General features: G+C 52.2%; 1 protein-coding gene across 1 annotated transcript in view; it reads right to left on the minus strand.

The window, feature by feature from the left end:
• Positions 1 to 7,057: 7,057 nt before the first annotated feature.
• The window catches only part of SNX19 (sorting nexin 19), a 36,346-nt gene continuing 30,429 nt past the window's right edge, over positions 7,058 to 12,974 (minus strand). The window contains exons 9-10 of the mRNA XM_030505435.1: positions 9,726 to 9,818; positions 7,058 to 7,153 (exon numbers count right to left, since the gene is read on the minus strand). Coding sequence (XP_030361295.1) covers positions 7,093 to 7,153; positions 9,726 to 9,818 — 154 coding nt within the window. The 3' untranslated portion in view covers positions 7,058 to 7,092. The remainder of the gene's footprint in view (positions 7,154 to 9,725; positions 9,819 to 12,974) is intronic.

The following is a 12,974-nucleotide window of genomic DNA, read 5'->3' on the forward strand; positions in this document are numbered from 1 at the left end:
CCTCGCAGTGCCAGTGTCTCTTTTCTTCCCCCCCCTTTTTCACTTGAGGACAGCTGGGAGGGACAGATCCCGAGGCCAAGTTCGTAACAGTTGATTTTCGAGTGGTTTTTTAAACCGCTTGGAATTACAATGGGAATTTTCAGAGCCTCCTTGTGAGGAGAAGAGCCATTTGCAAACGTTACTTCATTCCCAGGGCTGGCTTTGCTCCCAGTAGCTGAACAAGCAAGGAAAGAACAGTTCAGAACGTCGAGAGGGTTCAAGTTGGGCTTGACTGGCTTCAAGCTGAACAGGCAGGACCCAGCCTTTAAGTTCCAGGCTGAGCCTAGGATGCTTTAGCTTATGAAGCTGCCAGTGCTGAGCTTCAGCTCAGTGCCCACAAGAGGTGCTGCTGCACAGCACTGCCTTCAGAAGCCATCTGAACCTCCAAACCCTCAGCTGCCAAAGCTGCACATTTAACCCTGTGAGGCTTTTCAATGGAATTCTATAGGGGCCAAGGCCTGAAGCCTTTGGTTCGCATCCTTTCCCAGGGATGCACTTTAGGGCGGTCCTTAAGGATCATATTTAACCAGCTTAAATCCCTTCCAAATCCCTGCACGTAGTGAAATGGGGAGCAATGGACACTTAAGAGCAACCCAGACACCAATAAAGCACCAAGTGGAGACACAGGGCTGAAGGAGGCTTCAGGGCAGCTAACACCCTCTTTATTGCCTACCTTTAAGATGCAGATAACACTGTTTTCTTCATGGGAGGAAGATAAATCCCCTGCCAGTGGTTAACACACTCCACAGCTCTCAGGAGGTGCAGCCCAGCTCCCAGCCCCACTGATGCTGTTTGTAAGGCCTGCTTATCAGGCAGAGCTTTGATAAAGCCCCTGCAAAAGGCTCAGAGTAAGCAGGAGGCATTTCCCCTGCTCCCATTGCTTGGGCTGTCAGTCAGCCTCGAGGAGAGCTGTAAATCCCATGTCCCAGCATGGGGCTATGGGAGGGAGGTTCCCGCACGTAGGGTGCAAACAGCTGGAGCTCCAGCCAGATGTTCTCCACCAGAGCACAGTGAGTGATGGGGTCTCACGCCGAGATGTCAGCTCTCACTAGTGTTTTCAGGGAGATAAGGCACTAATGATCCCTGTTCACATGGGTGTTGGCAGGAAGGAACACACAGAGGTCCTGTGTGAAGAGTTGCTCTTTATCCATCAGCTCATTTGAGTTGGGGGGTTTCATGCTCTATGTTGTCCCAGGGGTGGGCTGGGGGGAAGAAGTGCCTTCCAAGTCCTCTAGACTAGATGTTCATGTCTAAAACATGATGGACTGCCTGCTCGAGCCCCACATCTCTGGCTCCTACCAGCACCTCTTCAGTTGAGAAGTGCCTTCAACCTCCACAGTGCACAGGCTTTTGCAAGGCAGCCAACCCCAGTTGCAGCCTTCTAAGGGTATCTAAGATTTGCCAGGTCCCTTCCTAAGGAGCAGCATGGGTTCTGACGAAGGCAATGGCATACTTACCAAGGGCACTGTGTCACTGCAATGGGGAGAGCAAGATCTGGACCTAATCCCCTCCTGTCTGACCCCAAAAAGGTCTCACTTCTCCCCGCCAGCCTCTCCATCTGCACAGAGATCACAGAAGCCCAGATGATGGATAACCAGCCTGCCCTACCAAGTGGTGAGAATTAACTAGTGCCTGTAAAGCATGCTGAGAGCCTCAGCTGACAGGTAGTATATAACTGCAACCTCCATTATATCATCCCCCCATCCCCTTTGCCAAAAACCTGCCTTTGCAGAGGAGATCCAGACACCAAATATGTTCTTAAGCGAGGATGTCTGACAGTAGTTCAGCTATGGAGGGATGTTAAATAGGAATAAGAATGAAACAACACTCAGCATTTGAGGATGCTGTACATCTTCAAAGCACTTCACCAAAACATTAACTGATTAGACCCCAAAGAAATGGCTCACAGATGTTAGAGGTCTTCAAAAGGATGGACCATCATCCATCCTGGCGCATACAGGGGATGCATGTAATCAAGAGCTCAAAGGAAACAACTTGCAGGCAGTTGAGCTTTTAGTGCTCTTTGGACACCTCAAAGCAGGGTTTGTTGGTAGAAAAAGAACCAGAGGCCTCAGCTCCCTCCTCGGTTACAGAGGAAAGTTGTGACAGAGCCAAAGCCTCATTCAAAGTTCAATGTCACACTGTTAAAACTCCAATTTCAACTCGCTCTCAGCAGAAAGAGCTGCGTGCCAGACAGCTGAAGGCATCTACGGTGTGTGTAGCCACAACCAGGAGAACAGAGGTTGGCCCTCTTGTAGTAAACACAGAGAGCTCCTCCAACAGCCCCTTTGGCACTCGGCTGTAAGCCTGGAGCTCACTGCTGCAATTCCACGTGATGGTGAAGGACCAGGACCATCTTTTCCCCCTCCACCTTCCCACATCCTTCTCCTCTGCACACTTGGTTGTCCCAAGCTGCACACTCACTGAATGCTGCCACTGCCCCACTTTGTGGTTTGCCTTCATCCTCTTGTGGTCCCTCAGGAAAACAAGCCCTGAGAAGCCCAAACCCAACCACCACTTCAGGAAGCATTAGGCTTGGCTTGTTTAGTCTATCCCTTGCAAAAGCAAAGCAGTGCAGCATGAACACCTCTCATGAGGGCACATGAGGGCAGATGTGCTGTAGCACACCAGTGGAGAAGGGGTTGAGCACACACAGAGCATCACTGGTGATAGAACCTGCAGCAACCAGCACGGACCAGCAGGTCCAACAGAACTTCATTTGGGGGGATGAAGCAAAGGAGAGCAGTGTCACCATGGCAAGAGCATCAAGAGGCAGGTCAGGAGTAACATCTGCTTTCCAGATGCCAATGGCTAAGATGAAGGTAGAGCCCCCAACCTTGCATCTCCACGGGGTTCCAGCACACTGCATCGGGAAGTCAAGGCTTGCTAGGAAAAGGGAAGAGCAGAGCTCTAGTGAAGGCACACTGTCACATCCAGAGGGAAGCAATGTAACCCCTCCTTTTCCTCAGGATTAAAGCTCACAGCATGCAGAGTCTCACAGGAGTTTGGGTTTCAGCCTTCCCTACCATATGCACGCTGTGTCCTGGAGATCATCCTGCCACACGTCATCAACATGCCCAAAGAATCCCAAGGTGACTGTGGTGAACATGAAACCTCCAGTACCCTCCAGGAAAGCTTTACTGAGGGCTGTCACTATGTGTAGTGTGTTCTTTATGCTCTGCAAGACAGGAATCACACCTTACACTGTGCTAGAACTTACCTGAGTCTATACAGCTTAATGAAGCTGTTTAAACACACACCCTGCACACCACATCAGCTTGAGATGGGTAAGTATCTACCATAAGATCTATCGTATCTGTGAGGACATGCATATGGAATAGGGGCTGAAAACTCACCCCTGCCTTGTGCATGGTACCAAAATAGCCTCATCACATCACACCAGCTTGAGATGTGAGGTATGGGCTGGTATGAAGGGACAGTGCTGCACCGGGCAGGAAGGATGCTGCAAGAGGCACTGTGGATGTGGGGCACAAGAGATGCAGCTCTCCTTTAGGATGTGCAGCAGAAAGCATCAAGCAGGCTGTCAGCAGGTCTGAAATACAGCTCACAAACAACCCTGTGGGGGGCAGGAGAGTGGGAAGAGCCAAGACCTGCTGCAAATCAGCCCTGGAGTGCATGGGCAGAGCGACACGTGAGCTCCGGGGCAGGTATGAGCCGTGGGGCACACACGGGCTGATGTGAGGTGCTTGTTGCAGCCCCCCAAGTGCTGCAGAGGGGAGAAGTGGAGGGTGCAGCACACACACAGCACCTGCTGAGGCCGTGCCTGGATCCTCTCAGCACTGTCAGCCTCTCCCTTGGAAGTCAAAAGCCACCACAACCGGAGTTTCTCCCATCCAAGCCTCAATCCTTCCCCCTCTGAGCTCATTCATGGCTCCAGGACAGCTGCTGGGCTGCCAAGTCCCCCCCAGCTCACTGCAGCCCAGAGCAACACGATGGGGCTGATGCTGAGCCAGATGTTAGACATCACTGCAGGGCTCCAACAGCCACAGACCAAGCAGGGAGAGGGAAAACCAACCAGCACAAAGCCCCGCGCTCCTTCTCCTCTGCCTGCACATCCTTGTTACCATCATCCTCAAGTCTCCAAAGCGAGCCCTGGCCCAATGACAGCTCATTAGAAGCACTGCAAAAATACACTGGGTGGGACTAAGGAGCCCAGGGAGCAGCAGGGGATTTATTTCACACCTAAGTGCTCGCTTTCAATGCAGCTCAAGTCAATACAAGTGGCCTTGGGCCAGTGCCAGTGGACTCCAGTGTGAAATCCCCCTCTCCAGCATCAGCAGAGCCAGGCTGAAGCTCCCGGGGCTGCAGGACCTGCTGTACAACAGGTTTCATGTATGTTCCTATACAAGGTCTGCATCCAAGAGCTGCCCAACTCGGTGACCTGCAAGCTTAACTCAAAGGCAGAACACCCTCGCCACAAAAAAAAGCCCTTTTCTAACTACAGAGAGTTACTCCTGCACCAAAATCCATCAAACTCACTTGAAAACACCATGTTGGTTAAATTAGAGCATATTGAAGCAGGCAACAATGCCCCTGTGTTTATGGGAAGCATGTTGTCACCCCACAGGGAGCTACCAACTGTCCTCAGCTGACACCAGCCATCAGCAGAAGGACATGGAGAGGATGGAGAGGAGAAGGATGTCTGCTGCCTGAACATGCATGGACCAGGAACACCACAAACTCAACAGCTCAGCAAGGAGGATGCGGGTTTGAGACATGAATATCCCTCACCACGATGGGGGAGGCAGAGATCCATCCCTGTCCATCAGGTTGGGATGGGGTTTGGATGCCACGAACGCTGGGGATGGTGACAAAGGACTGTGGGGGAAGCTGAGGAAGAGCAACAGGCAGCTGAAACCATCATAACTTCTCAGTGTATCACCTTAGTGCTGCTCCACAGCCTTCAAGGCAGCTCTTTCTCTGTCTCTGGGGTGGGAAGGGGGCCAGGCTAACACACCACTCTGTTTGCAACCCCACATGGGCTCGGATAGATCCTGAGCATCAGGATGCTTAAGAAACATCTCCCCGCTTCCTTCCTGCTCTGTAGAAAAGCAGAGCCCAAGCTGTCAGCTCCATGTAGCTTGGCAGAAGCAAAGCCAGAGGTTATGCTCCCCAGTTCAAACCTGGCCATCAGGTTGCAAGAATCCAAGCCCCAGAGTTCTGAGCTGTGCTGTCATCAAATGCCTCCTCAGCCCTTTCCACCAGCACCTCCCCAGTGATCCTGGGCAGCGTTTCTCCAGGGCTGAACCCTCCCCATGTCCACTCCTCCCATCAAGGCAGCATCTTCACCCTGGTGTGTGGCCATCCCCAACACCCTGCCCCTCCTGGCTCCCAGTGAAGCACTGGGAGAGGAAGGGGATTGCACCTCTGCTGTTGAAGGGGCTCTTGGCTTCTCAGGAGGAGCTCTCGTTGCACATGCATCATCTCCCACGTCCTCTCAGCACGTTCAGAAACAGCTGACTCGTTACTTACTAGAGCCTGCTCCAGATGAACTCCTCCCTTCCTGTCCTCTGCCTTCCAGAAAGCTGGTCTCTCCCTTTGGAGAAGTCTCTCACCTACAGCAAAGGCTCTGGCTGGAGAGCCCAAGGCTTTGTCAGTGCTGGTGAGAACAGGAGCCACTACAAGCTCTCTCCTGTGGCCCCTTTTCTCCAGCAGAAGCACCCTGACATCTCCTCACCTTCATTTCAGCCCCAGCTCCCTGCACTGCTGCTTCCCAGACTCCCACTGGCTCCAGGTGGATAACACAAGCCTGTGTCTGCCTCAACACTACTCCTGGGCAACTGGCTTCTTCCTCCTCCATTCCTTTATCCTCTGAGGCTTTGGTGCATGCACGGGACAGATGTCCACAGGACAGATGTCCAGGCTGCTGCCCTGGGGGACAGTAAGGGCAGGATGAGGTACGGCAGGAGGACGTGGGTGCTCTATGCTGAAGGGAAGGACAAGTGGGGCTATTCCCAGCGTCTGGAGTGCCTGGGTTGATCTACACCAGAGCTGGACCTGACGGAAGGCTGGGCATTCACAGCCAAGCTGCTTGGGAAGAAGCCCTGGCCTTTGTTGCACAATCTCTACTCAAGGCACTCGCTGTACTCAGAGGCAAATTAGGGATAAGGAAGTACACCCCCTCAGCGTTACACAGCCCAAAACAGAGCTCAGCACAGGCTCCAGCTTCCCACAACCAAAACACACAGCCAGTGCAAGAAACAGCACGATTTCAGCCTTCCTCAGAGCTCACAACAGCATAAAGCACACACCAACCAGGCTTAGCAGCCTTTGAAACCTCAGGGGAGAGACGCAGCAACAAGAACCTGGAGCCTTCCCTCCAAACCAACATTAAATACAAACCCAACTGCTAAAAGGTAAGTGAAAACTGCAAAGCCTTTAGTTTGGAGCTTCACAACGTTCAGCAACACCACCTCATGCTTCTCTGGACACTTGCGGTTGACAAGTCATTCAAAGAAAGCTCCAGTTGGTTCCAACCATCCCAGAAGTTCACCCAAATCCTACCTTATCACACCAGCAGCAATGCAGATCCAAGCAGGGCTTTCTCTGCTGCCATGTGTTAGCCGAGGATGCTTTGAATGTTATAGAAAAGGCCTGGAAACAGAGGGAAAAGAAAGGTATAAGTGTTCAGAGAGACCCCATCCTCCTTGCTGCTCCTCACGTCTTTCATCTCTAAGGTCACTGTAAGCTTCTACCACAAAGGGAACATCAAACATGCCAAGAGAGCTGCTCCTCTCATCCCTTCCCTAAAGAACTGAGCCTCACCTGAGCCTGATTTATAAACTCCTCACCCTCACCCCGCTGCAGGACAGGTTAATGGGAGCCACAAGGTCAACCTCCTTCTCCTCTGCAGGTGGGGCAGTTTGCTTTGTCAGCTCTCTTCCTCCTTGTTGCCCAAACAGGCAGAGGTGACCCAGGGAACTGCCTTCGGACCCACGTGAAACCCTCTGGGGCTGACTCCAACAGCTCCATGTTTCTCTTTTCTTTCGCCTTTCCCAGGTACCAGCCCTGGTTTCATCCCAAAGCCCAGCTCTATCTCCTTTTCCAGCTTCTCCTCTTCCAGGACACAACTGCCACTTGCTGTGTGCCTGTACTAGAAGCCAAGAGCCCACTTGCAAAGAGCCCAAAGCGAAACACTTGCAAGCCCTTCCTCTGAAGTATTCAGTTATGTTAAACCATGAGAACAGGCTTCACTCTTAGGACTGTTACTATTCCTTCCTGGATTCAGGAAACCCTGTGATAAGCAAGAGGCACCGGGCAAGGCTGGCACAGGGGAAGGGATGGGATGTGCCACAAAAGCTTCTCCTCCCCAGGTTTCCCACCTGTGCCTATTGCAGGCAATCTCCTGGGATGGTTCCCATCCTTTGCCTGACAAACAGAGCTCTGACGTGAAGCAGCCTGCTCTGGAGGGCTGCTGGAGGTCGGGGGGCTGTTGTGGAGCCCCACACAGCTGTTAATCACAGGATCTCCCTGGCTCCCAGCAGCTGTGTGCTGTTTATCTTAGCCTGGATATCTCCTGGCCGAGCCCGGCGAGAGCAGGCTGTGCAGCCAAGCCAAACACAAAGGGGAGACTGCAGAGTTTGCACACAAGGGTGTGCACGTGTGTGCTGTGTGCGTGTGCACGTACATGTGCGTGTGTGTGTACACGCAGGCTCTGTTTATAGCCCGCTGCTGTGGCTGGAAGGGCTCTGGGTTGAAATCAAAGTGGGATCTGGTGGATGTGTTGGAACAGATAAGAAGGGAAGTGTAACTGCAGCCCCCGTGTGCTGGGCTGCACCCCCAGAGCGTGAGCAGCAGGTCCAGGGGGGAAATCTCCCCCTCTGCTGTGCTCTGGGAGACCCCCTTCAGTCCTGGTCCAGCTCTAGGGCAACAATACAAGAGGGATGTGGAGCTGCTGGAGCGAGGCCAGAGGAGGCCACAGAGATGCTGCGAGGGCTGGAGCAGCTCTGCTCTGGAGCCAGGCTGAGAGAGCTGGGCTGGGGCAGCCTGGACAAGAGAAGGCTCCTGAAGGGGAGACCTTAGAGCAGCTCCAGTGCCTAAAGGGGCTCCAGGAAACCTGGAGAGGGGCTTTGGACAAGGGATGTAGGGACAGGCCAAGGGGAATGGCTTTAACCTGCCAGAGGGGAGATTGAGATGAGCTCTAAGGCAGAAGTTCTTCCCTGTGAGGGTGCTGAGGCGCTGGCACAGGGTGCCCAGAGAAGCTGTGGCTGCCCCATCCCTGGCAATGTTCAAGGCCAGGTTGGACACAGGGGCTTGGAGCAACCTGCTCTAGTGGAAGGTGTCCCTGTCCATGGCTTTAAGGATGAGCTGCAAGGTCCTTTCAACCCAAACCAGTCTGGGGTTCTATGAAATATTATTACCCCTTCTTACCAAGAGAGACCAGGACACACAATGACTATACTGATCATTCCCGAAGAGCACAAGGACATTCCCAGTCTGACTTCCCCAGTTAGCAAGTGGCGCTGGGGCAGGACTCCTGCCTGGCAATCCATCCCGAGCAGCAGCAGTTTCAGATGATGCTGTCCCTTAAGTGCAAAGCCAAAGACGTTTTGACAGAGGGAAGGGGTGAGAAGTGGGAAGTTGCACACGACGCGACTAGAAAAACAAAGTCGAGGGCTTAGTTAATAATGTGTGGTCTGAGAAAACAAACACCACTCCCCATAAAGACCCTAGTTCAAATAAACTGGTGCTCTTGTCATTAAACCCCACCAGCTGCAGCTCTGGTTTCTAGTGTGAAATTTAAAGGGACCACAGAGTAGAGAACTAGTCCCCCAGCACCATCCTTTGGGGCACTTTAAACTCCAGATGTGGCTGAAAGACACCGTGAGTTGGACTCATCTCTACCTAGACATAGAGAGCTGCAAGTCCTCCAGCTTTTATGGGGGAAACCCAAGGTGAAGGCAATGGCTTCTTGTCTTCAAAACCATGAAGACTCTAAAAAGGCAGGAAATGTGGATGTGTGGAAAGAGCTGGTTGTGTCCAAAGTGATCACTCCTTGCAACAGGTAAACCCCAGACCTGAGAAACCAGGTCTAGAACTAAAACCCCTTGAGGTTTAGTTCTCCATGCTCTGCTCAGGTTGCCCTTTCATGCCTGATTGCAGCTCATCAAGGCCTTAAGTCTAAGAATGAAACAACAGAGGGTGAGAGCTCCCTCTGACAGCTTAATTAGGGACTGGGCCACATAGCTTTTCATTAGTGCACCATGCAGCACAAGGCTTATTATGACTGCTGTGGAGAGACTGTGCTTCATGGCCAGGAAAAAGGCATCAAGACCCCAAACCTTCAGGGAAAAGGGAAGCACAAGGGCTTGGGGCAAACAGAATCATCGACTCATAGAATGGTTTGGGTTGGAAAGGACCTGAAAGATGATCTGGTTCCAACCTCTGTGCTCCTATGGATTCATAGCTGGCCATCAGTGTGTGTTTTCAGTGCAGAGTGAAGTTTCATTTACATGGAGTTTGCCTTCTGGGTACATCCATGCACATTTTCATTTCATTCTAATGGCACATCCATTGTTTTCAATCCCTTTGCAGCATCCTTGATTACGCCCCAAGCTGCAGGCAGTGTCTTGAGCCTCTGCTTCTTTCTCCCCACACAGTCTATGTTTGCCTAGATGAGCCTGACCTTCTTTCCTTACTCCACAGTAAGGCTATGAATCACTTACCAGCCTTCTCCAAGCACTGGCCAAGATCTCCTGCTGCACTTGGGGTGATGCTGGGTAGCTGGGGTGTCTCTATTGCTTCCTCTCTTTTGCTTCCTGAAACATTAAACAGATTTTCTTGCATAGCAAAAGACTAAACACACGAAGAAACAGGCTCATTTGCTAGACGATGGGTAGAACAGAGTGCCCTGGGGCCCCTATTTTCTTCCTGCCTTCTGCTTTTCCAAGCAGAACCTGCTTCTGTCTCCTCCACTGCAAACAAGATGATGGGTTTTGTCAGTTTGATTGTGCAGCTTCGAGTTTTCCTCCTCCTGGGCAATGGCTGCTCTTCTCAGAGCTCTTTTCTAGGAGAACTTGTGATTGGAAATGGCAAAGGAAAAGGAAGTAAACTGGTTCTTGTGCCAGAATCCCTCCTGGCATCCCTCCCATGTCTAGTTTCTCTTCTGTTAGAAAGCTGGAATGAAGGGGAGCAGAATCAGCACGCTGGTCCCTTGCAGCAGTACACAAAGGGGTAGTCCCAGGCAGGCACCAGTGGTGGGGAAGGAGAATAGCCTCAGAGTGTTTATGAGCAGTCATAACCTTCATCAAATAACACTCAAGGATATGTAAAGAAAGCTGTTCCACCGCAGCCTCCCAAGCCAAATAAAGGACTAAATGGGACTTCTATCAACCCATGCACGTTGGGTTCTAAAGGAAAATATCCCCACTTCTTGGGGAAGAGCCAAAGCTCCAGAGGAGCCACCCTAGATCAAACCAGGGGCCAAATCATGCCAAGCATTCAGCCTCCTGCTGTATCCAGCTCCAGTGCAGGGAAGAAGAGGGATGCCCTGGGATGAACCTGGCCACTTGGGCAACAGTGGCCATGTATGGGTGGAAGAAGATGCTCCCCAAAGCATCAAAGATCTCCATGTACCCATTTCACTTTGCAGGAGGTTCATTCTCTCCCTCTCCCCTGCTTTAGGATCTAGATGATGTAGAATTACATGGGAAAAGGCAAAAAAAGGAGAGAAACAGACTCTGTGTAACAGAGGTGCATGTAAATAATCACTGCCCTAATCCGCTTTGACAATGAAAGATATCCAACCCCAAAGCGTTCCCGTCTGCAACTCAACCTGCAACTTCAGCACGAGGAAGTGGTGTCAAAAGGGGACTTGGGTTCCCATAAAAGCCTCTCTAGGGCCCCCAAGGCAAGAAACCAGAGCAAACTTCCAGACATAACATGTGAGAAGCGCAGGCTTCAAAGAGGGACGTGCTAACCTCTGCTGGAGACACAACCACCAGGAAAACTGGGAGAGGGAAGGAAGATTTGGAGCCCAGATGAAGTACCTGCCATGCTTCCCAGCTGAGATGCAGCAGGCGGGGGTGCATTATCCCATGGGGGCTGAAGGCACTTGAAACCAGCCTGGACAAAGCCCTGGAGAAACCTTGTCTGTTCTCCAGCCTTGTGCAACTACCTGTAGTTGGTGGTTGATAGAAGAACCTTGCTTGGTGCAGGAAGAGGAGACCTGGTTTGTAGTTTTCTCCAAAAGGAAGAGAAGCCCCAAGAGAGCATCAGCAACGTCCCAGAGTGCAGCAGAAAGAGCCCCTGTGGGCTCTCCTACCCCTACCAGGTCCTGTGGTCTGTAACACTTGCACGCTGCACCCTCTGCCTGCACAGAAAGCAGCAACATCCCAATGGAAGGGGAATATCAAGAGGAAAGTGGGAAAAGGAGCAGCAGAGCTGCTCGACTGCGGGACTGGACAACTTCTCCTCTTGCCACGAGTGGTGTTGGTTTTGTCTTTCTTTATCCAGGGCCTCCAGACACAAGTATTGAATTCCCGCCGCGTGCGACAGGATCCCTTCCCTGCTCCGCTGGGGAGTTTCTCTTTGCTGCTTGGGAATGTTCCAAGGACATGGTTTCTCATCGGAAAATGCCGATACACTGAAATCAAAGCCCTTGGTGGGAACGTACCAACTGCATGGGAAAAGGTTCTTCAAACCCAGGCTGGAACCTTCTGCTCCACATCCAGCATCCCCATCCCCACGGCAATGGAAGGGACACCTTCCACTAGAGCAGGTTGCTCCAAGCCCCTGTGTCCAACCTGGCCTTGAACACTGCCAGGGATGGGGCAGCCACAGCTTCTCTGGGTGTTCCAGTGTCTCACCACTCCTTTCTTCCCGAATCTTCCTGTATAATCCTGAAACAGAGCTGGAAAAGGGCTTAAATTTGGGAGAAGCTCCCACCTGGGAGCTGGGGCCTGTCTCACACTTTAGCTTGTAGGTTGGCGTGGTGGCATGGTGGGGTTCACCAGTGAATCCTGGCTTCCCCTTGTCCCACCACGGCCTCAGCGATGGCTGAGACAACAGCACCACCTTGTGCCTTTGCCTGGCGTGGGGACAAGGCGACAGGACAAGCCCAAAGCTCCCTCTCGTGGCTCCTGCAGCTCACACCAAGCAGGGTGAGATGCTGCTCTGCACATCCCTTAACGTGCGGGGGTAAGAAGTGAGGGCAAACCTGACCTTGCAGCTTGCCAGCTCCTCAAAGCGAAGCGTTTTGGAGCAACCACTCTTGGGCACAGCAGGACATGCCAAATCCATCCCCAAATCCATCCCCAAATCCATCCCCAACAACCTGGGTCCTCGCCCTGCAGACAGAGGTCTATCCCATGGAGGGCCAAGTCTGCATCTGACAGCTCAGACCTGCTGCTGCAGAGCACGGAGCAGTATTTCAGGATCTACCAGGATTGACAGGGAGTTGGAACTGGATGATCTGAAGGTTCTTTCCAACCCAAACCAGTCTGAATTCTATGATTCACTAAATCCACTTCCAAAAAGCAGTCTCAAGGGTCCTTCAAGAGCTGTTCAAAGCCAAAGGAGGTGTCTCCATCTGTGGCCTGCTGCAAAACTTACAGACAGGAGAAGTTAAATACCAACCTCTTGGGCAGTTGAGGGTTATTCCAGGAGGATGCTCCCTGCAAACATGCTGATGGTGGCTCCAAGGCTTTCACCACCTGCGGTTTCAAAGCTGGCCTCACATTCAGCGCACAGCTGGGGGGGATTTGCTCCCATGAAGCTGTCCCTATTCTTTCCCAAGTGATTTCCTCCCCTACTCCAACCACTTTAGACTTTCACATCGTGGCGAAAGTGCGTCCTTCTGCAGTTTTGCCCCTGGAATGATGCAGAGGGCTGACCGACTGCACAGCTCCTCAGTGCTGCCTTATCTGCCAGTGCTGGTGCAGCACTCCAGGCTAAACAGAGCTGCTGCCAAGCTG

Source organism: Strigops habroptila, chromosome 17 (assembly GCF_004027225.2).
Source record: "Strigops habroptila isolate Jane chromosome 17, bStrHab1.2.pri, whole genome shotgun sequence".
In the NCBI taxonomy this organism is placed as follows: domain Eukaryota; kingdom Metazoa; phylum Chordata; class Aves; order Psittaciformes; family Psittacidae; genus Strigops; species Strigops habroptila.